This window comes from Vicugna pacos, chromosome 3, assembly GCF_048564905.1.
Source record: "Vicugna pacos chromosome 3, VicPac4, whole genome shotgun sequence".
NCBI classification, from domain to species: Eukaryota; Metazoa; Chordata; class Mammalia; order Artiodactyla; family Camelidae; genus Vicugna; species Vicugna pacos.
Genome location: NC_132989.1, coordinates 26,028,123 through 26,056,070, shown reverse-complemented (window position 1 = coordinate 26,056,070; position 27,948 = coordinate 26,028,123). Strand labels below are relative to the sequence as shown.

General features: G+C 37.6%; 2 protein-coding genes across 5 annotated transcripts in view; one reads left to right on the top strand and one right to left on the bottom strand.

The window, feature by feature from the left end:
• Window positions 1–27,948, top strand: part of FBXL21P (F-box and leucine rich repeat protein 21) — an 87,739-nt gene that overhangs the window by 50,728 nt on the left and 9,063 nt on the right. Inside the window, exons 13-14 of one of the 4 annotated variants that reach the window (XR_012068328.1) lie at window positions 1,519–1,637; window positions 4,725–4,748. The exons of 1 other annotated variant lie outside the window; for it this stretch is intronic. Coding sequence is in view for 1 of the 3 variants with exons in the window: in XM_072957050.1 (XP_072813151.1) it covers window positions 24,344–24,373 (30 nt within the window). In the remaining 2 variants the exon portion in view is untranslated. Of the gene's footprint in view, window positions 1–1,518; window positions 1,638–4,724; window positions 4,749–24,343; window positions 24,419–27,948 lie in introns of those variants that run through there. 2 more of the 4 variants (XR_012068324.1, XM_072957050.1) reach the window with 2 other exon arrangements.
• Window positions 76–8,942, bottom strand: LECT2 (leukocyte cell derived chemotaxin 2). The gene is made up of 4 exons (XM_006212784.4): window positions 8,727–8,942; window positions 7,172–7,268; window positions 5,565–5,710; window positions 76–377 (listed from the first exon to the last, which is right to left on the bottom strand). The coding sequence occupies exons 1-4, from the start codon at window positions 8,770–8,772 to the stop codon at window positions 211–213; spliced, it is 456 nt and encodes a 151-aa protein (XP_006212846.1). The 5' UTR covers window positions 8,773–8,942; the 3' UTR covers window positions 76–210.

The window sequence follows — 27,948 nt, the reverse complement described above, 5'->3', positions numbered from 1 at the left end:
TCCCATAGTTTACAGAAAGATCAGAGAGCCCTGAAAAATTAGTTGATACTCAAAACATCAAAGTAGCAATGAGTAGAAATTAAAATCCTTTTTTCTTTCTTGCATTAATCATGTTTCTTTTTGAAAACAAATTACTTGAAAAGCAGGATATACACCCAGGTTTTAAGAAGATGGCTTTGTATTTAGAAGATCTGGTTATTTGTCTTCCATTTATAGGTAAACAGTAGGATCACTCAAGTCACAGTTTTCAATATGTATGTGAGATTGTATGCCAGGATAAACTTTCTGCAAGGGCAGTAGAGTTCCCAGTTTTTCTCCCTTCTTGATAGAACCTTTATATTTAATTGGCTTAATGTAGAACATTCTAATACAGAAACCTGAAAGAAAAGAAGTAGAATTATTCATTATCTGGGTGTTAGTATCCTTGAATCAGAAATTTTAAAATAACAGAAATAAGAAAAAAAAAGACACAAAAAGAAAGGAATGTTGATTGAATTCAATGAGGGAATAGGCAAAAATGACAAAATCATATCAGAAATGAAGGCTAAAATTATGAGATGCCTAAGAAAGAATAGACTCAAATGAAAAATTAATAAAGGCGTTGAAAAATATCAGAAAAACACCAGGTAGCTGAGAAAACTGACCTAGAACAATGTCAACTCCAGGACATATTCTAATAAAACTATTAAACTTCAAAGACAAAGAAAATAGAAATTATAGGCACAAGAATACAAATCTGTCTACATACCAAAAGAAAACTTTTTAAAAACAAGGAAGACTCACCAAATAGAGAAATAGAGAATTAATATAATAGCATAATTATAACAATGTTGGGACCATATATATATGAGTTATATCTATTAAAAAGCCCGAAAGAGAAAGAAAAATACCATATGATTTCACTTATATGTGGAATCTAAAAAAGACAAACAAACTTATTTACAAAACAGAAAAAGACTCACAGACAGAAAACAAACTATGGTTACCGGGAGTAGAAAGGAATAAATTGGGAGTTCCAGATTTGCAGATATTAACTAATATATATAAAATAGATAAACAACAAATTCATACTATATAGAAGAGGGAACTGTTTTCAACATCTTCTAATAACCTTTAATGGAAAAGAATATGAAAATGAATATATGTATGTATATGCATGACTGGGACATTGTGCTGTATACCAGAAATTGATACAACATTGTAAACTGACTATATATACTTCAATAAGTATATATGTACATACCCAAAAAAAGAGATTTCCCAATTGGTTTGAGAAGCAAAACCCAATTCTGTGCTGCATACAATGAAACAGTAATTGAAAAAGGCTAAACATTCAGGGCTGGAGAAAGATTTGCCTTGCAAATGTAAGGAAAAAAGAAAGCAAGGGTTATGATCCTTTTACCAGAGAGTGGAATTCAGGCCAAAAAAGCATTGAAACAAGATAGAAGAGAACAATTTATATTGCTAAATCCAATGAAGGTATAACAATTACAACTATACATGCACTAAATACCGCAGAAACCATCTATGTGAAGGAGAGCCTACAGGAGACACAAGGAGAAACAGATAGAAACCCACAGTCTTCTATTACTTCAACACACTTCTATCAGCGAAAACAGGTCAAGTGGACAGAAAATGTAAGTAAGGCAAAGAATTGTCTTGAACTAATAGCACATGTGGCTAGTCAGCACTTGAAATGTAGCTAATCTGAATTAGATGTGCTTTAAGTATAAGATACACACTGGATTTTGAAGACAGTACCCCTAAAAGGTAAAATATTTATAGTTTTTATATTAATGGTATTTATAATAATATGGAGATATTAGGTTAAAATATGTTATTAAAATGAATTTCACTATTTCTTTTTACTTAATGTGACTACTAGAAAATTTAAGATTATGTATGTGGCTTTTATTATACTTCTGTTGGACATCTATAGAAATCTAAGTAAAACCAATAAGGTGTGTCTTATGTACATATATTAAACAGAATATGTGCAAGACCTTTACATTGATACTAATGTAACTACTAATATAACAATGCAAGAAGACCTAAATAAATGGAAGATATAGCATGTTTATTGACTGGAGACATTACTTTTAAATATCAGTTCTTCTCTATTTGATCTATATAATCAATGCAAACCCAGTCAAAGTCCCAGCAGGATTTTTATTGGAGATTAACAAACTGATTCTACAATTTATTTGGAAATGCAAATAAACTAAGAATTTCCAAGGCATTCAGAAAGGAGAGCAAAGCTGGGAGATTTATGCTGTTAGATATCAAGATGTATATTAAAGCTATGATAATTAAATCAGTGCAGTATCTGTAGAAGATTAACAAACTGGCCAATGAAACACTGCATTTAAAAATAAGAATTTGTGTTCATTAAAAAAATTTTTTTAAGTGAAAAGGCAACCTATCAAGTGGGAGAAGATACTTAACAATACATATGTCTGATAAAAGACTTGTATCCAAAATATACAAAAAACACCCATGTACCAATAAGAAAAAGACAGGCAAAAAAGCCAGGGTGAAATACATGAATAGACATTTTACAAAAGACAATACCCATGTTATCAATAAATATGAAAAGGGGCCCAATTTCATTAACCATCAAGGAAATACAAATTAAGGTTAAATGAGATACTACTACATACTCATCAGAATAGCTGAAATGAAAATAGTAGATAACACCAAGTACTGTGTATGGAGCAACTGGGACTTTCATACACTCCTGGTAGGAGTGTAAATTGGTACTACTAGTTTGGGAAACTGTGTGGCAGTGTTTGCTAAAATTGAGGATTCCCATGTACGAAGTAACCCAGTGATTCCACTCCTCCAGCATCCTGCCAGTTGTGAGTATTTGATTCCATTTTTTTCAATTGAAGTACAGTCAGTTACAATATATCCATTTCTGCTGTACAGCACATGTCCCAGTCATGCATATAGTACATATATTCATTTTCATATTCTTTCCCATTAAAAGTTATTAGAAATGTTGAAAATAGTTCCCTGTGCTATAGAGAAGAAATTTGGTTTTTTAAAAATCTATATATAGTAGCTAACATTTGCACGTCTCAAACTCCCAAATTTATGCCCTCCCACCCCCATCCCCCCAGTAATAATAAGGTTATTGACTATGGGTGCAAGTCTGTTTCTGTTTTATAGATGAGTTCATTAGTGTCCTCTTTCTTTCTTTCTTTTTTTTAGATTGGACATACAAGTGATATCATATAATATTTCTCTTTCTGGTTTATTTCACTTAGAATGACAATCTCTATGTCCATCCATGTTGCTGCAAATGGCATTATTTTATTCTTTTTTATGGCTGAGTAGTAGTCCATTGTATCTAAATATGACAACTTTTTTTATCCAGTCATCTGTCTGTGGACATTTAGGTTGTTTCCATGTCTTGGCTCTTGTAAATAGTGCTGCTATGAACATTGGGGTGCATGTATATTTTCAAATTAGAGTTCCCTTCAGATATATGCCCAGGAGTGGGATTGCTGGATCATATGGTAAATCTATTTTTAGTTTTTTGAGGAATCTCCATACTGTTTTCTGAAATGGCTGCACCAAACTGCATTCCCACCAACAGTATAAGAAGGTTCCCTTTTCTCAACAGCCTCTCCAGGATTTACAATTTGTGGACTTTTGAATGATGGCCATTCTGACTGATGTGAGGTGATACTTCATTGTAGTTTTGATTTGCATTTCTCTGATAATTAGCAATGTTGAGCATTTTTTCATGTGCCTGTTGGCCATTTGAATGTCTTCATTGGAGAATTACTTGTTTAGGTCTCCTACCCATTTTTGGATTGGGTTGTTTGGTTTTTTGTTATTATATTGTATGTGCTGTTTGTATATTCTGGAACTGGGGAGATTACTTCAGGGTAGATGTGTGGATGCACTAAGTCCACTGTAAGATGGACCCTAGTAAAAAAAAAAAAAAAACCACCATTGATCACCTGGCCCTAGAAGCCCCTAGTCTGGTTGGACCACAGTGGCCTTTTGGGTCTTGAGGAATTAGTGGCAGTTTTGAGCAAGTGTCCAATAATCTCTAAAAAGCCTATTTCCTCTTCCCCATTGTACAGTCATCCTGTTAGATGGCTGCAGATCCCTTTGGGGATGGCTGGAAGTATACATTTTGGCTGTATGACAGATCCCTTCCTCAAAAGGACTCAGCATTCCTTTCGTTCAAGAGGCCCTGGGCCTGTGAACTGGTTCAAGTCTGGGAATTGGTTGATGGGGGCGGGGGCAAAGTTTTGAGAACTAATATTTTGATGATTGAAGTCAGAATTCTGTTTGTCAGGACTAGAGTGTTTCTATTTATACAAATCAAAGAAGGCTTTCATTGGCTGCCCATCTCTTCATTTCTGGGTCACCATCATGAACTACGCAATACCCCAGGTCTCTGTGCTTCTGGTGAATCTGATTACTGCTTCAGCTCTGCTCCCTGTTCAGTAACCATGTTCAGTAACCTTGGCCTTGGCTACTAAGTGAACTCCATTTAATGGCAGCAGTTTCTCTTATGGTTTCAGGCCTAGAGAGGATAACCATCAGATAGTTCCTCAAGGACATGTTTCTCACAGCCTTGGTGGGGGGGTGTCTTCCGGCCCCACTCCCCACAGGAATGCATGTTCATGTTCATGAAAAGACTTGTACAAGAAAGTTCACAGGAGCATTTCTGTAATCGCCTTTACTGCCAAATGTCCCTTTAGAGAAGAATGATTACACAAATGAAGATACATGCAGACAGCAGGATACTGTATATTGATAAGGGTGAAGGCACTAAAACTACACGCAAAAACACAGGTGAGTCTCTATATGTGGAGTAAAAGTCTCTTACGTGGAGTAAAAGAAGCCCCACCCAAAAGACTGCGTGCTGTTTAATTCTATTTGTATCATTTTTCAAAAACAGGCAAAACTACTATATGGTGGGATGGTGATCGCTCTTCCTGGGAATAATGACTAAAAAGTAACACAAGGGTTCTCTGGGCTGCACCTGATGTTCTTGGTCTAAGGTAACCAGAATGTTGTCACTTTATGACAATTCAGGGAGCCGTTCCGCCGTTCACTTTGCTCTGTGTGTTCTCCCTCAATAGAACAAAACAAACAGACAACAAGCCCAGTGCCTGGAGTCCAGGAGACCCAACTTTACCTAGAACATAGAGCGTTTGAAAATACTTCACATCAACTATGGTAGAAATGCCAGCATTTTCGAATTGTGTGAGTTTTGGTAAATGAAAGTATTTATTACAGTTAATATCGCTGAGAGTGATTTCGCTCACAGATTGTTAAGCCACATGGGCCACAGGAAGAAAGCCGTTCAGTCAACTATAGTTAGATGGGGAGTGTATTCATACCAAAGATGGTTTCAGGGAAAGTGTGGAACATCTTTGAAAATGCATTGTCTGTTTTAGTTTGGTACCTTTGTCCTTTATGTTCTAGGTTTTGTCATTTTGAAGGAAGAATGAAACTTCTATGCATAGGATATGCATTACATAAATAAGCATCAGTTATTTCCAGTATGTGTCCCAGGTACATACACCACCTCTTACCTCTTCCAGAGATCCGAACACCATTATTGATGGCATTTTTGTTTTTAAAAGGTTTCTCCTGGCCCACAATTATTCCGGTGAAAGGTGCATACACAGTAGATCCATCTGAGCACAAGACATCCACACCCTGGTGAAGCCTATGATTTCTAGGAAGTAAATAAGAACGAACAGACTGAGGGACTGCCCTGGGAACCTTATTGCCCAGGAACAAGGTGTTAGCCCGCTGTTCTCAGACTAGGGTATCAAAAATTGAAGCTGCTGGAACATGTTGGGATGTCCCAGGTTTCCTCACTCTGTTTAGCCAATTTTACCCTCCCTCCTTGCAAGTAGTAATAACCATGTTGTAAAACTTAAAGCATTTAAGATAGTATTTGGTACACAGGAAGCCTTTAAAAACTATTAGCCGTTATTATTATACGGCATTTGGGGGAAATGAGGCAATCCATGTAAGTAAATTTTGTAGCTACCTGAACCTTGACCCCTTCAAGACCACTTAGAAAAGAGTTGTCTTTTTACGGGAACCTATTATAAAAGAATCATATGTTACCCTAGTCTTATTTTTCTCTCAGTGATCCAGAAGTCTCTATAAACATCATTTACTGTGTATAGCATTTTAATATGGTGAGTAATACCTTTTGTGTTTGTTAAAGTGTGTGGAGCACAAGCACAAAATGATCCCAGATGGTGAGGTTTCTTGAGATTGTCTCTAACAATCCTCACTGTTGATACCTATGCATTGCAGCCTCTTCTCCCTTCTGTTAAGCTACTGGAAAATCAGATTCACTGAAATTGTTGGAATTATGTGTAAAGCAACATTGAGCAGGTTCCAAGTGAAGAGCCAGTAAGTTATTGTAAAGTCAAGTGCATAAACTTTAGGGTGTGAACTAATTGAGCCTTATTTTGATAATTCAGAGGCCATTTTCCCATATGTTCCATCTCTTTGCCCTATTCTGGGTATTTGAGGTTACTTTGTATGTAGTATCTATATGAGTGCTGAGTTCTGTGGTTAGGATGGAGATCAGTGATGTACTTGGACACATGGCTATTTCATCAGAAAGTGGCTCTCCCAAGGTGGTACTGTGCATTATTGAAAATTCACAAGAGTGTCCCCCATTGCCTGGAAGAAATTACCTGTTGAGGGCCAGCCTCTGGTGTTCAGTTCCCATCCCAGAGCCTGGGTCAATAACACTACGGTTTGATGGGAACAGGATCTAAAAGCCTGACTCCCTGTCCAGCCTTCACCACCTCCAACTGTATTCAGCAGGTCCCTTAACCCTTTGGTGCCCCAGTTCAAGTTCCTCATTTATGAAGTGGAATGGTAATGTTTTTCACCTTGGAAGGACCAGGTAAGATGAGTCAACACGTGAAAATGTTGAGAGGGAAAACAGTTTGCTCCCCTCTCTCTTTTCCTTATTCAGTGCTCTGTTCCCAGTTCAGAGCCCAGAGTTGGAGCAGTGTTCTTGAAAGTTGCTCCAAACAAAGTAATGTAAGTGGTTTCATCTCCGAATTTTCCTGCTGTCAGAAGGGAGATGATTAGGGCAAGGGTGCTAATAAGCAAAGAAGTTAGGAGCCAAAAGAGTTTATGGTTGTTTGTGAAACCCCGTTACCTTTGAGCAGTGTACTGGCCACAGCCATGGCTGTCACACATCCTGATCTCATTGGAAGACTTGCCAGCACATATAGTAGCCCATGGTCCAGCCAGTGCTAAAAAGGAGAAACGTGAGAAGCAGATTTCCCGACCATGTACCTCCAATCTCCATTATCCTTGTGTCTCCCAGTGGATTTAGAAATTGTTTTCACTGTACTTTTTCTCTAATTTTCTCTAGTTTATGGGGTAGACTTCCTTTAACTCCTGATTCAGATATGAAATTGACTTTTTCCCTGGCCATAGAAATCTGTTTCCTGACATACAAAATATTTGTAAATGTGTTTACTTATAAGCATTAACCTTCATTGTTGTAGTTTGTTTCAGATTGTCTACTAATAAATGGTATAGATTGTGCTTTTCAAATTTTCTTTGCTCATGGCTTGGCATGGGGACCGCTGCGTTTAGGTTAAACAAAATAATCAAGTAGCTTATCTCAAACAAGTAAGTCTAGAAGTTCTAAAGGAACTTTGATATGCTCTTTATTGCTAGTCCTGGTAATCAAATTCAAGAAAATGTTTGAATTAAAGGAGAAACAAACTCTGAACTGGTTTATTTAACACTAAATAAATCTCTTTCATATTTGCAAACATGGAGGAGGAGATTCTTAGAAATAAGAACATAAACCAGTTTAGCCTAGAATGGAGTGAGAAGAGAAGGCGGGGAAGGGAGTAAAACAATTATGTGAAAAACTATGAAGCTGTGAAATGTGGAGGAAGGGGCTGGCTCTCAGTGTATTTTGTGCAACCTTTGTTTTCAGTACAACTTCTCCGTAGTATCGTAAGTACTTAACAAATGTTCAATTGAATTCAGTTTTCCAGGTTTCCAATTGTTAACATTCACAGAGAGACGCGTTAGTAGACTCATCCTTCCACTTCAGAACAGACTAACAAAAACAAAAGCAAAAGCAAGAATCTGCTAATTCAGTTGTTGATTTCATTTGAGGATGTTTTGTTATTCTTTAATATATGTGCTATGACGAGAAGCTACAGAATATGGCCAGTAAGCTTATTCTTTAATATACTTATAAAAGATGGATTTCAAAAGTCTTATACCTTGGAGCCAAGCTTCAAGTCACTTTGGCAACTAATAGTTCTTGGGAAGTGAGGCATGTATTAGACAGTTTCTTAATTTATTCATTTTCCTCTCCTGCTATGACAGTTAAGGGAGTGTTCCCCTTGTTCTAATCCGCACCAACCTCTGAATTAGGGATTTTCTAAATCAGATTCTTACACAAACTTTTTACTTTCTAATTTTGTTACAATTAAGTCCTAGACTACAATGGACTTTTCTTAAAGTCCTCCCGTCCCACTCTTGTTTCTCTCATTAGAGAAACAGAACATTCCTGTGCAAATCATTGAGAGCAACCCTTCCCCCCGTGTGCCCTTCCTGTTCCATTTTTGGTAACCAAATATACAAGTTTCTGTTGTGATTGTGATACTAATGACTTTCAGATCTATCCTTGAAGTCAGTTCTTAAGAAATAGCCAAGATTCTAAAGTTGTAACTTTGACTTACCAGGCAAAATCAGAACAGCCAGAAGGAGGACTTCTGTGGAAAACATTTGGCTTTGGTCGCCCTTTGGATGTTTCTTCCTCTGATAATTAGGGTTGCCCCCACACTCTCTTGAGAGATCACGTTTGACTCAGTATCTTCTAGCTACTTAGCCTTAGAATTCTGCATCTCTCATTAATTTCGTGTGAGACACAAAAAAATAGGAGATTGTAGGAAGTCAGATTCTAATATTCCATGGATAGCTGTTTGGTTCCCATGTAGGTCCTATGTAAAAGCTTTTGATCTGAGGAAGCTAACTTTATTGGAAATGCTGGCTAAATATTAACAGAAAGTGATAAGGCTAGGTGAAGAGTGACTGTCTCCTGGGGGAAGAATATCCATGTGAAAAATTGAACATTTACTACTATCTGCTAGTAGATCTATCTTTCATTTCCTGGGTAGGACATATTTCAAAAAAGACCGTTAATAATGTATGACCCTCTATAACATATTCTTTAGTATATTCCTTGGATTTTTTTGGCTTATCAGCTCAGTTATGTTTCATCTGTATAATATTTGCAAATAATTTTTACTATTTTGATAAAATTGTATTTCTTTCCTTTAAATATGTGCTTTTAAATATTTGCTTATTTATAATAATCTAAAATTAACAGCATCCAAAATACCCATAAGTAGAGGAAAAGATGAATTATCATATAGTCATACATGGGGTATAACAATATAATTTAATCCATCAAAATGTAATATCAAACACATTCATACAAAATGTGTAAATGCTTAGATTTGTGAAACTGTGTGTGGCAAAATATCACAAGCAATAAGGTGATATTATTAAATTCAGATATGCTTTTTCCTTCATGGGATATCTAAGAACAAAAGTTGTGAGGAATTAACATATGGAACTGGGCTAATGTTTGTAAGTATAGTACCAAGTACTTACTGCACAGTGCAGCGTATGTGTCAGGCCTCCTCTTGGTGCTTATCTTATTTCATTTTCACTAGAGCCAGGGACGGAGGAGGGCTGTGTCTCCCAGGAATGGGCCTACCTTTGTATCCTCCCTCCAGTGCAGTCATCACTGGGGAGCAGCCAGAGAGAGACATAGTCTTTGGTGCAGGTGAGGTGATGGATTTCAAAGCACAGACGAGCTGGAGACCTTGGTGAATTACCCTCCCTAGACAGGACCCTGGGAGCAGTGTTTTCATGGCCAACTGTCACATGTTGCAGTAATTTTCAGAGCAGTTTTAAAAGTAGAGGTTTTATTGTTCATTTTCAAATATAACTTTGATGATGTTCCTCCCAGCCCTGCTTTGCAGATAATGTTCCTGAAGATAGAAAGTTTGGGATTTGGAAATCCCAAGGAAATGAGAATTAGACCTTAATTTTCTGATTCCACAATTTATATTTTACCCCTGCATCATATTGCTTGTTCAAAGGAGCAGCGGTCCTTACTCAGATTTTTACTTTCCAGCTGAATATCCTGAGAGCCCTAGCTCATGAATTGCATAGTGAGAACCTCTAAAAGCTGAAATTGGGATGAAAACATTAACAATAGCAGTAGTGGCCGCCCACACTTACTGAGTGCTTCCTGTTTGCTTAGTACTCTTCTGACACTTTTTATGGATCATTTGATTTACTCTTCATGAAGGTACTATTGTAGGCACTATTATAATTCCCATTTTCCAGAGGAGAAAACAAAGGCACAGCTTGATTAGGTAAATTCACCCAAGGTCACATGGGAATTAGCAGATCTAGAATTCAAATCTATGGGGAAGTAAGTAAGTTCTGCTGTGTTAGAATCATCCAAAGAGGTTCTCTTTTAGACAACTGATATTTATCTAAGGCATTGGTTCTCAACCAGGAGGATTTTGTCCCCCTGGAACATTCGGCACTGTCTGGAGACATTTTTGCTTGTCCTGTCTATAGGGGTGCTGTTGGAACATAGTGGATTAAGGCCAGCAGCTCTGCTAAACCTCTTACCAGACACAGAACAGACCCCACAACAAAAAATTATCTGGCCTAAAATGTCAGTCGTGCCAAGGTTGGGAAACCCTAATCTAAGGTATGCCCAATATTTTGTTTATAACTCAAATGAAGGACTTGTTTAATTACAGTTATCTAGATGATTACTGACAGGTTTAAGAATATTACAGTGGGCATTAGCATATTAAATTACTTGCACCATAATCCTTACATTAGAAAATCACCAGATTTCAATATTATTGAATACAATAATTAAACTCCATTGTGTTTAAGGAAATAGTAGGGGAATTAAAGCAACTATAAGCTTTCTAACTGAACTTTTGTTCTGAACAAGGATGGGCAAATGTCCATTTTGAAATGGGCCAGAAGCCAGAGTCACTGTTTTCTGTGTATAATCAGTGATTGTAAGGAATGTTCAGTTGGTTGCTGCATGTTAGAGATCTTTTGATTAGAAACACTGATCTGTCAATAGACAAGTCTGAAGGAGACCTGTATCTTCTCTGAGCTCTATTTCACGAAGGAACACATGTGAAAGTACAGATACTTGTTGGGCTACTGTTACTAATGGGCATTTAATTTTTGCAAGACATAGCAAACAGCACTGTAAATTGACCTCATGTTTCTTTCCCACCCCTCATCCCCCAACCCATGCCTCATGCATTGATCATTCTATTTTTCTTAGCACTTTTACCAAGGGTAGAGGGGCCCAGGATGAGGAGGTATTTAAAACTGGCTCTAGTTGAAATTTGATGGCAGTGGTGATAAAACTATTTTTCCTATATTGAAATTAACTAAAAGTTACTTTCAACACATGATTCTCATCTCTTGTTAGAAAAGCTTGAGATAAAATAAGAGCTCACCCAATTGCAAGGGTCAGATCTGCAACTCCCACGCTGTCTCTGCTTCTCTGTAACTCTGTCTTCTGCTTCCAATGAGGTGGATAGTGACTTCATGCCAAAATAGCCAAGTGAGAAGATTGGCCAAATTGCAGGAGTTTATGAACAAGTTGATTTTGATATGTTAATATTTTGTGTTTGTCTTAGTTTGTTCAGGCAGCTGTAGAGATCGCCATAGATGAGGTGACTCATAAGTCACAGAAATTTATGTCTTGCAGTTCTGGAGTCTGAACGTCTGAGATCAGGGCGCCAGCATGGCTGGTTCTGGTCAGGGTCCTCTTCCAGGTTGCAGGCTGCTGACTTCCCACTCTGTCCTCACATGGCCGAAGTGGGTGGTGAAGCTCTCTCTGTCTCTTTTTTAAGGGCGCTAATTCCATTCGCAGGGGCTCCACCCTCATGACCTAAGCGCTTCCCAAAGGTCCCACCTCTTAATACTCTTACATTGGCATTGGGATTTCAACTTACAATTTTGGGGAGACACATTTAGACCATAACAATATTGAATGATTAATATTTAATCGTAACCTGAAAACAACGGAGAGAAACTGTTTGATAGAGATGGCCAACTTATAAATTTGCAGATGACCTCCCAGCATAGGGTCCTAATCTTCTCCAGATTAAAAATACAGAGTTTGTGGGAGAAAAGTTTTAGAGATGTAAGACAGTGGAATGGATTAGCTAGAAGAAAAGGTTGGGGGAACCCTGCCCACACACACTCCTATATATTGTGTTGAATGCAGTATTTGGCATCATTCCATGTGTGCCGCTAACTATGCTCAGCTTTCACCAAGTCTAGAAACCTGTTCAAAATTAGTGAAATTATCACCACTGTTGATGTGCTGCAAGTATAAATGGATGTCCTCAATACAAGGGACGTAGAATAAAGAAAAATTAGACTCAATACTGGGATGAAGAAAAAGCTTCTGCCACCAAACCTCAACACAAAGCCTTGACAATTGTTCATGGAATTGAATGGTACCAAACCATACCCACATCACTATGGAAATAGCCACTTTCTATTCTACTTTAATAGAGATTGACAAACTCCCAAAACTTAGACTATGTTAGGATGAGAAGGACCAGGGAATTCCTACTAATTTTTGGTGGTGTCAGTTGCTCCTAACCATTAACACGGCACAGGGCAGCTGTTCCTGAAAGTCAATCATTGGCAGTGTTTTCCAGTTCAAATCAGAACAGACTGTTTCTTTCGTTTGGTGAGGGCAGTGGGCTAATGAAGCTGGTGTCGTAGAAGATCGCTGTGTGGGTCAGGTAGCCCTGTGTCCTTGAGCTGGGACAGAGCCCTTGGCCATGGCCCAGCATCTCACAGATGGCCGGGTTTGCCCACTGCGGGGCTGAACTAGAGCACAGGAAGGACTCAGAACTATTCTTGCTGATGGACGTATAGCTCTGCCTTCTCATCTTCTAGTAAGTGGAATTGGATGTAAGCCTCAGTCCACTTTCAGTGTCCTGTGGCTGGGATAGGTAACGGAAGCCCTGAGAAGATCTCATCATAAGAATGACATGTTTGTGGGCAGACTCTGGTGGCCTGTAGGTCGTGTTTATATGTGAGATGTGCACTTCAAAAATACTGATATCCAAGTGCTGATTCTGAGGCCCTTTCTCTGTTGTAGATAATTTTTTTTTAACAGAGGTACCGGGAATTGAACCTGGGACCTCCTGCATGCTAAGCATGCACTCTACCAGTGAGCTATACCCTCCTGCTAGATAAATGTTACAGATGTTTAAACCTCTGGTGTGAGTATGTAGGCTTCTTTCCTTGCCCAGTGTCTCTCCTATTCTCTTACTTCTCTCTGATAATCTATTAGCCAAAGAAAGCCCTTGATTTTCTTCTTTTAAGGCTCTCCTTAAAGCCTTTTGAGATATTATATCCTTCTGTTAATAATATCTCTATGGATTTTTAAGAAGTGGCTATATATATTGCTCTGATTTTATAAGTAATGCATTCTTATTACAAAAATTACCCTAAAATTTTCCCAAGAGTATAAAATATAAGTTCCCCACTAACATTTAGGCTTATGCTTCTCTTTATTTTTATCTAGTCACTCTTATTGGAAACATACCCGTGTTTTATCAAATAGGTACTATTTTCAACTGAGCGTAGCACTAAAAGTGCAAGACCAAGCATTTCAATAGAACACTAAATAATGAAAGTTAAATTGTTGGGTATGTCTGGGTGTTTTCACTTGGGTAAAATTTACATGAAACCTTTTTGGTTCTCTTTAGCTGTAGGAAGAATGGCTGAGAGGGCATGGAAATCATTTCTTCAGTGCCTTTGATCTTTGCTTTGATCTTCAGTTTGAAGGCCTTTGTGAAAGGGGTGAGGCCAATGTGCTTTACCAAAGGTTGTTGGCCTGGGTGCCCAGACTGAATACACTGGCGCCCTCCCTTCCTCACTCCTTCTCCTGTGTTTCACTGGAACGGACCTACTTAGAAACAGCAGGCTGTAATAAGCCACTGGTTTATTAACCAAATGCACAGAGAAACCTGAAAAACTGCATCCAGAATCACTCTACTGAGGTCCGCTTCGTCATGATTAGACTGAAGAAGGCAGTAAATACTCACATTGTGGCTAGCGGGAGCCTTAGTTTAATGATGAGGCCTCACTTGGCATCTTACAGCTGTGACTTTAAAAAGCTAAGTAAACACTGAAATCATATTTCCTACCTGTCCCAACCCCCCTACACGTAACACACACACACACACACACACACACACACACACACACACACACACACACACACACACACACACACACACACACAATCTGTGATGACACAGAAGGGAAAGAATTACAAGTATGAGATAGTCACCACTGCTTTGGGAGGTGAAATAAGCAAGGGGGTAGGATTTGATTACAAAAATAATTTTAATATAGAGAAGTGTTTCTGAATTTTCTAGTGTATGAAGTAGTTGACTTATCCTAGAAGATAGGAACCTAAAGAAGCCTTTTCTAATCAACCATTTCCTTTTTCATTGATGAAATAATGGAGGGGACAGATTATGTTCCTTACAGTCGAGTCAGTATTAGGTTTGATTTGCCTTTAATTAAGTTGTAAGCTACTGAGGTGAAAAACTTTGGTGAAATGTGGACACATAATGCAACTTTATTACCTGAGTGATGCAGTACTTCAGGGTTCGAGGGATGTGGCTAGGAGGTTTTCTGGCTAGAAGCCCCTGAGGGAGCATATGCTAAGTCAGGGAAGCAATTATGCAGTACATATACCATTATGTTCCTGCCTGTATGCAAGGTAGACATTATTAGTCAAGCATGCTGTTCTGTCAGACTACACTCAGGCATGTCCTCACGATCTTGCTCATCACAGTCTTTCCCAACTTTTAATTATTAAAGTTAGCATATATATTAAAATCTACTTGTCATCCTTGATTAAGGTGAATTTACCTTAATCCAGAGTCTGGCCCTTAGTTTTTTCGGTGCCTAAGACTCAGATTCTGGGAGAGTGATTCAAGTTCATCAAGTTACAGGGAGCCTAATAAATGTACAGAGATAGATAGGTAGAGAGACAGATAGGTGACTTTTTAAATTATTTTTATTGAAGTACAATCAGTTTACAATGTTGTGTCAATTTTTGATATACAGAACAATGCTTCAGTCATACATGAACATACATATATTCATTTTCATATTCTTTTTCACCATAAGTTAGAACAAGATATTGAATATAGTTCCTTGTGCTATACAATATACACTTACTATTTATTGGATTTTGTGAGAATCCTCTGAATGGAGGAGACAGAAGTGAGAGACACTCTGCCAGAGTTCAGCAGGTGTTCTGTGCAGTTCAGTGGGTTTGTAGATGTAATTCATGGTGTATTTGTGGGAGAGGGCGAGCTGTGAGTCTCTCTACTCCGCCATCTTGGCTCAGCCTCGATAGGTGACTTTCAGTGGAGATTATTCCTCTCTAATGGAAGGATGTGCTCCCTTCTTGGTGTTAAAACCCTTGGGAAAGTGATTTGATGAATGTGGAATGAGGGCAAAAAGAGATAAGAATTTTAAGTGTTTTCAACCAACTGTGTGATCCAATCTGAAATCTCTTTCCCTTTCCATGATAAAGTGGACTAGAAAATGTTTCCCCTTTGAATGACACCAAATGGGCCCATAAACCTCTTGCTCCTTGATTCCCTTTCCAGCTCCCTAGGCCATGTTTTTCAACCAGAAGTTCCTGGAGGTTGGCCAGATAACACAGAAAGCCGCAGGGTAAACATGGTGACACAGGTTGTCAATATTTCTTTAGGATTTGGAAATGGGGCAAAAGGAAGAGGAATAATGACAATATACTTTTGTATATAAATATATACAAAATATATATGTTTATATTTGCTAGCAAACTTAATCTGTTTTAAATTGAGATTTAATTCACATATCATAAAATTTACCCTTTTAAAATACGCAATTCAGTGCTTTTTAGTATATTCACAAAATCATACACTAATTACCACTGTCTAATTCTAGAGTATTTTCATCACCCCAGAATGAAAAGCCTTACACATTAGCAGTCACTCCCCATTCCCTACTTTCCCTAGCCCTTGGCAACTGTTAATCTACTTTTTTCACTCTGTGGACTTCCCTGTTTTGGATGTTTCATGTAAATGAAATCATAGGATATGTGATCTTTTGCGTCTGGCTTCTTCAGTATACTGTCATGTTTTCAGGGTCCTTCTATATGTAACATGAGTGAGTACTTTATTTATTTTTATGACTGAATGATATTTAATTGAATGAATATATTACATTTTGTTTATCCATTCATCAGTTGATGGACAATTGGATTATCTCCACTTTGGACTATTATGAATAATGCTGCTGTGAACATTTATGTACAAGTTTTTGTGTAGACATATATTTTCAATTCTCTTGGGTATATACCTAGGCATGGGATTACTGAGTCATGTGGTAACTCTGTGTTTAACTTTTGGAGAAACTGTCAAACTATTTTCCAAAGTGGCTGCATCAATTTACATTCCCACCAGCAATGTATAAGAGTTTCAATTTCTCCGCATCCTCACCAACGCATATTATTATCTGTCTTTTTAATTATAGCGATCCTAGTAGATGTAAAATCATATATAATTGTGGATTTGAATTGAATTTCTCTCATAACCAGGGAAGTTGAACATCTTTATTTATTCTGGACACAGGATCCTTGTCATTTAGATGATTTGCAGATATTTTGTCCCATATGTGGGTTGTCTTTTTGTTTCCTTGATAGTGTCCTATGAAACACTGAAGATTTTAGTTTTAACGAAATTAAATGTATCTTCTTTTTCCCTTTATCTGCTTGTGATTTAGGTATCACATCTAAGAAGCCATTGTCTAATCCAAGGTCATAAATATGTATGTCTGCATTTTATTTTAAGAGTGTTATAATTTTATCTCTTGCGTTTAGGTCTTTGATCCATTTTGAATTCATTTTTGTATATGGTGTGAAGTAAGGGGTCCAAATTCTTCTTTTTTTTCTTTTTTGTATGTAGATAGCCAGTTTTCTCAGCATTATTTATTAAAAACACTATTGTTTCCCCATTTAATTTTCTTGGAACCCTTGTCAAAATTCATTTGGCTATTCTGGACTCTCAGTTCTGTTTCATTGATCTATATGTCTAACCTATGCCAGTACCACTCAGACTTGAATTGTAGGTTTGTAGTAAATATTGAAATCGGGAAGAATGAGTCTTCTAAAATTGTTTTCAAAATGATGTTGGTTATTCTAGGTCCATTGTATTTCCATGTGAATTTTAGAATCAGCTTGATAATTTCTAGAAAAATTGAAAGGCAGATGAAATTTTGATAGAGATTGATTTGAACCTGTGGATCAGTTTGGGGAGTATTGCCATCTTAGCTTTATGAAGTCTTCTAATCCTTGAACATATAATGTCTTTCCATTTATTTAGGTCTTTAATTTCTTTCAACAGGTTTTGTAGTTTCAGGGTACGTATCTTGTACTTCATTTGTTAAATGTATTACTAAGTATTTTATTCTTTTTGATGCTGTTATTAATGAAATTGTTTTCTTAATTTCATTTTCAGATTATTCATTCCTAACATAGAAACACAACTGCTTTTTGTATATATACCCTGTATCCTGCAATCTTGCCAAATTAGTTTATTAGCTCTTACAGTTTTAATTTTTTAAGAATTCCTTGGAATTTTCCATATACAAGTTCATGTCATCTGAAAATAATCTTTTTTATTCATCTATTTACTGCCTTCTTTTGTGTTCAATAAATATTTTCTATTGCACTTTATAACTTCCTTGTCATTTTTTTTACTTTATATTTTTGAGTTATTTTCTTAGTGGTTGCCCTGGTGAGTATGACTTAACTTACAACAATCTAGTTCAGATTAATACTGAAATGATTGCAATAGTATGCAAAAACTTTGCCCCTGTATGGCTCCACTCTTTCCTTCCTCCTTTGTGCTTTGTTATACAAATTACCTTTATATATTGTATGCTCATCAACATATGGATTTATATTTATTGCTTTTTTTTACCTATGTAGTTACCTTTACTAGTGCTTTTTATTTTTTCATGTGGATTCAAGTTACTGTCTGGTGTCCTTTGGTTTCATCCTGAAAGACTAACTTAGCATTTCCTGTAGAACAGATATGCTAGCAACAAATTCTCTTAAGTTTTTGTTGATCAAGGAATGTCTTAACATTGCCTTCATTTTTAGAAGGATAATTTTGCCAGATACAGAATTCTTTATTAGCAGCTTTTTTTTTTTCTGGTACTTTTAGTATTTTTCTTCTATGTCATACCACTGCCTCTGGCCACCCTGATTTCTGATGATAAATCAGCTGTTAACCTCTTTGAGAACTCCTTGTATGTGAAGAATTCCTTCTCTCTTGTTGCTTTCAAGAATCTATTTTTGTCTTTGTCTTTGGTTATGATGTGTCCAATCTTCAAGTTTTTTAGTTTATCTTACCTGGATTTTGTTGAACTTCTTGATTCTGTAAGTTAATGTTTTCATCAAAATTTGAGAAGTTTTCAGTTAATATTTCTTTAAATATTCTTTTGCCCATTTCTCTCTCTCTCTCTCTACTGCCCTTCTCAAACTAACGTTATGTATATATTGGTATTCTTGAGGGTTCCCAATAGGTCTCTAATCCTCTGTTCATTTTTCTTTGTTCTTTTTTCTTTCTGTTTCTTAGACTGGATAATCTCAACTGACATATCTTCAAATTTCCTGATTTTTTTCCTTTGCTTGCTCAGATCTGCTGTTGAGTCCCTCTACAGAATTTTGTGTTTCAGCAACTGTGTTTTCCAAGTGTAGAATTCTTATTGGTTCTTTTATGTATAATTCCTATTCTTTATTGAAATTCTTTACTTGGTAAGACTTTGTTATCACACTTTCCTTCTTTATGCATGATTCCCTTTATTCTTTTAATATTTCATAGTCTTGTCTGGTTTTTCAGACATTGTCTATTGAATTCGATCCTGCTCAGTCAGTTGTGTGCCTGTGTCTGACCATCAGAACCATGACCTCAGGGGAAATGCTTGTACCTATGTAGAATGTAGTGGCCCTTCATCTGTCTACTGTGTACTAAGGGCAAAGGATCAAAAATGAGGAATCTGCTCCTCACAACTCATAAATTATAATATCTGCCTTCATTGCTTACCACTAATATTTTACCCAAGGTTTCCCTCAAGAACTCTTGTGAATCAATTGATTCTCTGTGTCTGGCACACTTTTATAGCTAAAAGACAGTGGTGGTCATCTACACAGAATAAAATAAGATCACTTTCTAGCCTATGAGACTTAAATTAAACATGAACTTTTCCCATTAAAGCTTTTCTTTTTCTCACTGCGTACAAATGTGTAATCATGGAAGACCTACTCTTTATTTAAATCCATCATTTTCAAATGAGAGTCTCTTGGTTTTAAAATCCTGCCAGGGAATTTAGTGTCAGGACTGTTCATTTGATTTTAGGGTTCCAGAATGTACTAAGCCCAGTCAATAGACAGTCCTTAGTCTTTCAGATACTTACAGATCCACAGTGGACATATTTCCTCACCCAGTTTCACCATCTGCTAGTACTTTGATCAACAGAAAGCAAATATCCCAGGGCCACCTAGAAAAACAAAGACTTAGATTACCCCAGACCGTGGTAAACAGATGCGATTGGCCCACTGAGCTTTGAACCCTGAAATTGCACCACACACAGACATCATCAGAACGTTGCCAGAGGTTACAACACACACATTCTTGGCGCCATTGTTCTGATTGACTCAGACCAGCTGAACATCTTAAACTAAGTAATAAGTGGATTATGACAATGAAAGAAATGATACTCTCCTGTTTGGGGACTAAAATGTTTCTCTGGCCACTAATACCTCCTAAAAAAGGAACTGTCAACATGAATGACTCTCAAAGTTACAGTACTGCTTCACTGTTCAGTGACTGAAGCTCACATTCAGTGCATATTTTGTGCAAGGCACTAAACTGAGCGCTATAAGAATGTGAAGATGAGTAGGGAGGCAAGCAAGCCAGGAGAGACTGAGAACATGGCAGAAGTCAATCCTGGATATGAGAATAAGGGTGAGTGCAGGTGGAAGGAGTGTTGATGGTCCTGTAGTTGTCTGAGCCCATGAAGCATTTCAAAGGGCCTTATAAATCTAGGCTACTCCCAAGATTTGCTTGTTTCCAACAATAAAGATGGAATTTTAAAATTTCATTTGACCCTAGGGAGATCTGCAACTGCTCCAGGAATATTCATATTGGATACCATGAGAGAAGATAGGGAAGTAATTACTGGATATTTAAATATTTGTGCAAGTATTTGTACAAGATACACTTGTGTTTTTATCTGTTCTCAAAGTTTACTTCTAAATTGTTTTTTGATGTGTATCAGAGATATAAAATAATATTTGTCTGTTACTGCTGAATAGGAACTATCAAGAAAAAGAACTTGGTCAGACCTGTTGGACATAACAGGTAGAAAGTGTGACCTGCAGAGTAGATTACTCTACTAAACTGAACTTTTTGCCAGACAGCAGGGTAAACAGAAGTTTTCAGGGAAAATATAACAGCCCTAGTCCAGAAGTATCTTTTGTAATTGCAAATTTAGAGAGTTTGTTTCTGCTGGAGATGTTGTTTTCTCTCCACATTAAACATCTGTCAGGGTTCGCCAAAGAAACAGCACCAACAGGCTCTATGTGTGGGTATGTGTATACAAAACACAATGTATTTATTTATATGTATAGAATAGATACACACAAAATCCTTTTCATACTATATTCTGAAGAGAGAGAGTATGTATTATTTTAAGGAATTGGTGCATGCAATTGTGGAGGCTGGCAAGTCCAACATCTTCAGGGCAGGTGGGCAGGAGGATGGAGACCCAGGGCAGAGTTGATGTTGCAGCTTGGCGTCCGAAGGCCACCTGAGGGCAGAATTCTCTCTTTCTTGAGGGACCTCCATCTTTTTTCTCTTAAGACCTCACTTGATTCACTAAGACCTTTCCACGTTATTTGAGAATAATTTACTCAAAGTCTACTGATTTAAATGTTAATCTGAAAAACACCTTCACAGAGGTATTTATGTGATCTTTGACCAAATATTTGGGTACCGTGGCCTGGCCAAGTTGATGTATAAAATTAACCATCACAACATCCATCACCTTTGTTTCAGGAATAAAAATGTAACTATGTGCTTCCACTTGAAAAGCCAAACTAGAACAGAAGCAAAGCTTGGCATGCCATGGGAGCCTTCATGGGACTTCAGGAAATTTCATTTTGTTGGTTTAATTTATGGATTTTTATATACCCAATTACAATCTCATTGAAAACTTTCCTTATGGTCTGTTCAATTTTTTTAGAACCTTTGATGAGGCATTAGAGGAGAAATAAGACATAATGGAAATGATTTGAGTCTCGGAGAAAATCCCTAATTCCCACGTTTCATTAGCATGTTTTGCATTTCATGAGCACTCTACACATCTCTTTGCATTTTACCAGTGCCAAACCATACAGAAACAGAAGGGCTGTCAAGCAAGAGCAAAGAGTGGGTGGTGTGTGAGAGCAAACAGAATCCCACAAGGAAGTATGCATTCAGGTTAGCCCGCGATGCCCGCATTTTCAATAGCAAATAGCAAATGATCAGCTGTTCCAGTTTATCATTTAAGTACAATGTGAGTTAGAAAAGTGATTTCTGACCCATAGTTTTTGAAACAAAAATCACCTACTAAATGACTTAGGGTTTTTTTGATCATTATCGAATATTTTGAAACATCCTTTTATTATCAAAAGTTACAGTTTGTCCCTTTCTTCCCAAAACCTTGTAAAAAAGACAGAGAGAAAGAAAAGAAAACATTACTAAGGCACACTTAGAAGGGTTACACATAAATCGTCCATTTAACAATTCAGGGTCCTTCATTCCTTCGTGTGTTTCTTTCTTTGAAAGAGAACAAAGCGCCTTTTTGTTTTTGCATTTACTACCTCATTTGTCCTTGCTCCTCATTTGTGCGAAAACTGAAGCTCAGATCCATGCAGTGATGACTGTCTGGCCTCGACTCCTGAGACGCTCTTCTACATTCATTCTCCTTTCTCCAAGGACAGTCTCCCTAGGACAATTGCTAATCCTATGTCTCTTGGAATCACAGGAGCTCCAGAATTGAATAGAATAGAGGTTTTCCCTTATGTGTCTCGCATTCACCTAACACATAGAATGCCTAAAAGCAAAGACAGTGCTCTGTTCTCCAAGAGGCTGAAAATGTGGGGAGTCAGGGGTCCTATTATAGAGTCTTGCCTGAGGAAGTGATGTGTGAAGGTGAGAGGGTAGTCTGGAACATTGGAACGTGCATGAAGGATAAGTGACAATAAAGAAACATTTTAAAGTAGGGACAAGGTATGTTGGAGTCCATGTCAAATAGCCTTAGTCTTCTGAGATAAGTAGAAAATGTCTGGTTGGCAAGGAAATGACCATGAGCATGAGATTAAGCCTGGTTTGGACTGTCCACGGGAGCTGATAAATAGGAAATGAAGGAAAAGGTTGCCAAGCAGCAGGGTCTCGGGAAGCCAGTGTCTGTGACTCTCCAGGAGTGTCTGGCTGCCCAGGAGTGGGAACAGCGGACATGACCAGCAGAGGGAGGTTGCAAGGTAACTAAAGCACAGGGTCGACGAGCTAGATTCGCAGTGCTGACTGTGAGTTCTAGCCTAGACAGAGAGGCAAGAAAGAAGCCAGCTGGGAACTGAGAGAGGTTTGAGAAACTAAAGTCATAATGAAATGAGACACGACAGAACTTTTTTGAACACCCCCTTTCTCTCCAAGGAATTCCTTCCTGCCTCCGCCACCACTAAGCATCCTTGTGAGTTTGCCTTTTCTGAAAACTTTTCCTCCTTTATTTCTACTTAAATGCCCTTCCCACTCTTTGAGATTCAGTTCGAGTCCTGTCTGCTTCATGAAGTTCTCCTAGCTGTTTGTAAATTTATTGACGTTCCTTCTCGAAACTCCCTCAGAACTTTTCTAGGGCATTTAAATTATTTCAGAATTACAATCATATATATTATATCCATTGTATATATCTCATTTCCTTGTGAAGACATGCAGCCTCTCTGGGGAGAAGACCTGAGTCACGTGCTGCTTTTATTTCCCTAACATGCTTAAACATTGTTTGAATACAGATAATACACAATGTTTAAAGTATTGGCTGATCATCCAGTAAATAAATGGTGCTATAACCGTACACTTATTTTGAGACTACTTAGTAGGTTTTGTCAGATGTTGGAGAGTTTGCAATGTGCTATCCTGATCACTCATGAGAAGTTCAAAGTATTTGTCAAATAATTCTTATTTCCAATAATTTCTCTCTCTGAATCACTTGACTCTAATAAAATTTTCATGGGCAAGAGGATCCCAAACATTTATTTGCACAGTTATTAAATTAAATGATGACAAAATCAGAAGACCTAAGGCTCTGTCCAGATATTTTATATTTCCTTGGGTTAAGGATAGAGCAAATTTGCACTTTCTTTTAATATGGTGACCAGTATCTTGCAACAAATAAATGTTAAATGATAGTTTATGATAGAGACCCATCAGTGTTTTGTACAGAAAATGACCTCTCTGTGTGGACCAAAATGGCTGCCAAGAGGTCAGCTCTGTCTCTAACCAGCTGATGGCCTTGGACAAGGCACTTCCTCTTTCATCTGTTTCCCTATCCGGGGGAGCATGGGTGGACTTTGGACATTATGAAGCTGTTGGAAACCTTGTGACCAGGAAGTCTGCATCGCCACAACATGACCTTCCACTAGTGGGCGCCATTAAGCAGACTTCAGAACCTCTGTGTCTGCCCTTGAAAGCAGCCTGCGTGCATTTCCCATCAGGACTGACGCATTTGGGTCTGAAATGCAGCAGGCTTATGAAAGTCATTGGCATAATTTGATTCCATCAGCTATTCTAAAGGTCTTCCCTGGCTCTCTGGTTTTGAGTCATGCCTACTCTGGAAGCCTGCAGTTTTGCCACGACAGCCTGTTGCCATCGAAACAGAGTTCATTCTTTGTGGAAAATGCTGATCCTTATAGTGCATTGCTGTCTTTCTTAATAGGGTGGTTAATCTTTTTCTACATATTGAAGGAAAGTATCAGCCTCTCTGGGCTCCTGGACTAATTTTCACAGGCAAAATCTTAGAGGTGACTTAAATTGTAGAAGTTCAGAGCAAGAGAAAAGTTGAAGAATCATTCCAGCCAAATCCTCTTGTTTTACAGAAGAATGTCAGGTCCAGAGAGGAGCAGTGATTAGTCCAAAGCCACCCCGCCCATCAGGGAGTGATTCAGAGCTGGAACCCAGGAATAATTGTGAAACAGACGTAGAACCAAAAAGGGACCCTCGACCAGGTGGTCCCGGTACTTTCATTACTTTAGCTGTCCTCCCAGGCACCTTCAGTGATGTGGAAGGTATGTGAGTTGCAGCTTGCTTTAGTCTGTTTTTGTGTGAAAGTCCTTCATTTTGCCTTTATTTGGCAGCTCATTATGTGCCAAGCATTGGGCTAAACTCCCTTAATGCATTATGTCTCATTTAATCCCAGGCTATGCAGTCTAGTCTTACAAGGACAGGCTCTGGAGCAAGCAGCCTGGGCTCAAATCCCAGCTCCATGGCTCACAGGCCATGCGGATTGGGCAAGTGATGTACCCTGCCTGCACCTCACTTCCCTCTGCTGAGCCTGGGCATAATAATAGAGCCTCCTTCTGTTTGGTGAGATAAAGCATACAAGCCACTTAGCACAGGACTGGGCCCATGGGAAATACCTCCAGAAATGTGAGCTGTTGTTTTTATCAGTCTTACATTAGTTGTCTTCATATTGATATTCAGTATAAGAACCGTCTAAATGTTCCATTTCACATTTATAGTGTGAATTAACTATTAAAAGTGTGTGTTAAAAATTTTTTTAAGTGTGTATAGCTATCAATGTGTTAATAACTGTATTGTTTTCACTTCATCATGCCAATAATGATTTTGTGAGATGAATGCATAAAACCAAAATTGTATAATTATCCTCAGAGGAAATCTATGCTCTTCTTCAAAAAAAAAGCTTATTTTCTCACGATGCCTCTCTTTACCCTCAAACTTGAAAAGGTAAGAACAAAAAGAAGAAAATATTCCAGGTGAAAGGCATCATCCCACTTCTTCCTGATAGTTGTTTTTTGTTTTTGTTTCTGTTTTTCCTTTCAAGATTTGACACTCTGTTCATGGCTCTGACCAGATATCCCTTTTGGCTTTGGGATTACATACTTTCTAATCTGTAGGAGGTGAATAATGGCAGTTAACTTTTTTCTTCATAGAAGGGGGCAGCGAAGACTTTGATTCCCCACCCTGGTTAACGTGAAAGTGTGGCTCAGAACCGTCCATAATGATATACCCACATGTTTACAAGTTACATAATGGCCATCAAAGTTAACAATTCCCCGTGACAGTCTCGGCACTCAGAGCAATAGATGTTTGCAGCTTGATGCATTTTTAAACCTTAAAGCTGGGTCTCTATGTATAAATAGTATGAACAGTTGGACATGAGCGTTACCATGAGGGTGAGATCACTTCCAGGAAAACACTGAAATGTAGCAATGGGAATAACATCTGGCCTTTCAACAGTTGTATTTGATTTAGACTTGGAATCCTACATGAAATATGAAATAGAGGCTGTATTTATTAATGACTTCAGTTTCTGTGCAATCACTCACTTTAACTTGAAGGACCTCTGCAGCCTATTCATTAAACCTACTGTATTTAGGATATGGATACAATGCTCACTTGACTTAGTAATTGCTTACTTGCCTGTTCCTCCCAGCCCATCCAGTCCCCCTTCATACCAAACCAAAGGAATATAGGCAAAGGGGATCCTAGGGAACAAAGTTTGTGATTTTTGTTGATGGTGATAGCCTGGGGCTGGAGAAATTGTCCATTAAATAAGATCAAAATGTGAATCTTTTTTTCCCCCTCTCTCTTTATTTCCATATCTGGATATCATTATAGTTTTCCCTGTGTAGCAATGAAGCCCTCAATCTTTTTTTCCTTAGAACATGGCCAACCAAAATAAAGACTCTTTTCCCAGCCTTCTGTGGAACTAGATGTAAAAGTAACTAAGTTCTGGCCATTGAGATTATAAGCAGAAGTAGTACTTGTGAATTCTAGAAAGTGTTTTTAAAAGGAGGTTGTGAAATCCCTCTTCTTCTCCTCCTTGTGCTTGGAATGTGGTCCTAATGGCTGGAGTTTCAGCAGCCATTTTGGACTAAGGCAGCCTTAAAAATGGAAAATGGAGCGGCAAGATAGAATGAGGCTGGGTCTCTGACACCATGAAGGGTCTTAATCCTGGATGGAGAACCTCCAGATTATTGTGAAAAATAGTACAAAAACAGTAATGTGAATAAAATTTTCAATACAGCTCAATGATTTATCAAAAAAAAAAAAGCTCCTATCATACCATTTGGTCAATTTTTGTGAATATTCCATATGCACTTGAGAAAAAAATGTATCTTTTGCAGTTTGAAGTGTAGAAAATTTGTCCATCCTGTCAGTTTGCTAATCATGTAGTTTACATTTCCTGTATTTCTCATGGCTTTTTGTCTGCCTGTTCTTTCAGTTACTGAAATTGGTGTGCAACAGTTTTCTATTGTGATTGCACATTTCTCTTTCTCTTAATGTTTGAAACTTGATTTGTGCATAAGTATTTTGAGGCTCCTTTATTAGATGTGTACAGTTTTAGAGTACTTACATCATCCTCTGAATTAAACTTTTTATTTTTTGAAAATGTTTTTCTTTATGTCTGGTAATGCATTTTGCTTTGCAGTCTACTTTATCTTTGGATATTAATATAACAAAACCAAATGTATTTAGTGACTTCTATATTACTTTTTCAATCATTTACTTTCATCTTTCTGTATCCTTCTGTTTTAGATATATCTATTGTAAATGTCATATACTTGGGTTTCCATTTTCAATCAAGCCTCATAATCTTGGTCTTCTAATTAGGACATGTTAAACTGTTTTAGCCCCTCTAAAGAAGCAGGATAGCCCTCTACCCATATTTTGGTTTGGATGTTGAAACTGATGACACCATACATACACACCAAAAGGATATGAAAAGGTTTACATACTACTTACATAATTGAGGCTGTCTGAGAAAACAGATGAGACTTCCCAAGCAGACCTGAAATGGCCTGAGAGCAAGGAAAGGAGACCATGGTTAGGGGGTTGGGGTGGGACTGAGATTCCCTCAAACAAAAAGGCTTGTGTGGTTTGAATCTCCCATTGGTGCCATAGGAAGGAGTACTCATATTTTCTTACCAGCTTTCCTACATGTGTAGCAGAGGGGAAGAGGGAAGGGTGAGAATGAAGAACTGTCAGCACTCAAACATCCTCAAGTGGAGGCAGACTTTTTACTGCCTAGACCAGTTCACTTAATGTAAACCTGATAGTTTCAATTAAATCCACCAGCTTAACAGTGCTTTCTGTTTTCAATTCCTGTTCTATATTATTTCTCCCCATTCTTGGCCTCCATTTTATTAATTATTTTTGTATGACATTTATGCCTCTATTAAGTTGAAAGTTTTATATGATTTGTAGTCATTCTTTGAATATTTATTCTAGATATTATTGCATGTATTATCAAAATCCAGTTTTAACTGATGTTTCTGTTTCTTTTCTGGATAATGTAATAGTTTTATTTAGTACTTTAATTCTCTGATATTGTTTGCATTTTAATGTTTATATCTTTTAAACCCACAATACATTATTACTATTTTATGCAGTTGGAAGTTACTCAGATTTACTCACATATTTTCTGTCTTCATTGTTTTTTGTTTTTTTCCGTATCGCC

Excerpts from the sequence above, each read along its gene's own strand:
- LECT2 (XM_006212784.4), bottom strand. The coding sequence starts at position 8,772 with ATGTTTTCCACAGAAGTCCTCCTTCTGGCTGTTCTGATTTTGCCTG. Across the intron at positions 7,269-8,726 it reads GGCTGTTCTGATTTTGCCTG|CACTGGCTGGACCATGGGCT; the intron begins GTAAGTCAAAGT and ends TCTCCTTTTTAG. Across the intron at positions 5,711-7,171 it reads GGCCAGTACACTGCTCAAAG|AAATCATAGGCTTCACCAGG; the intron begins GTAACGGGGTTT and ends TTTACTTCCTAG.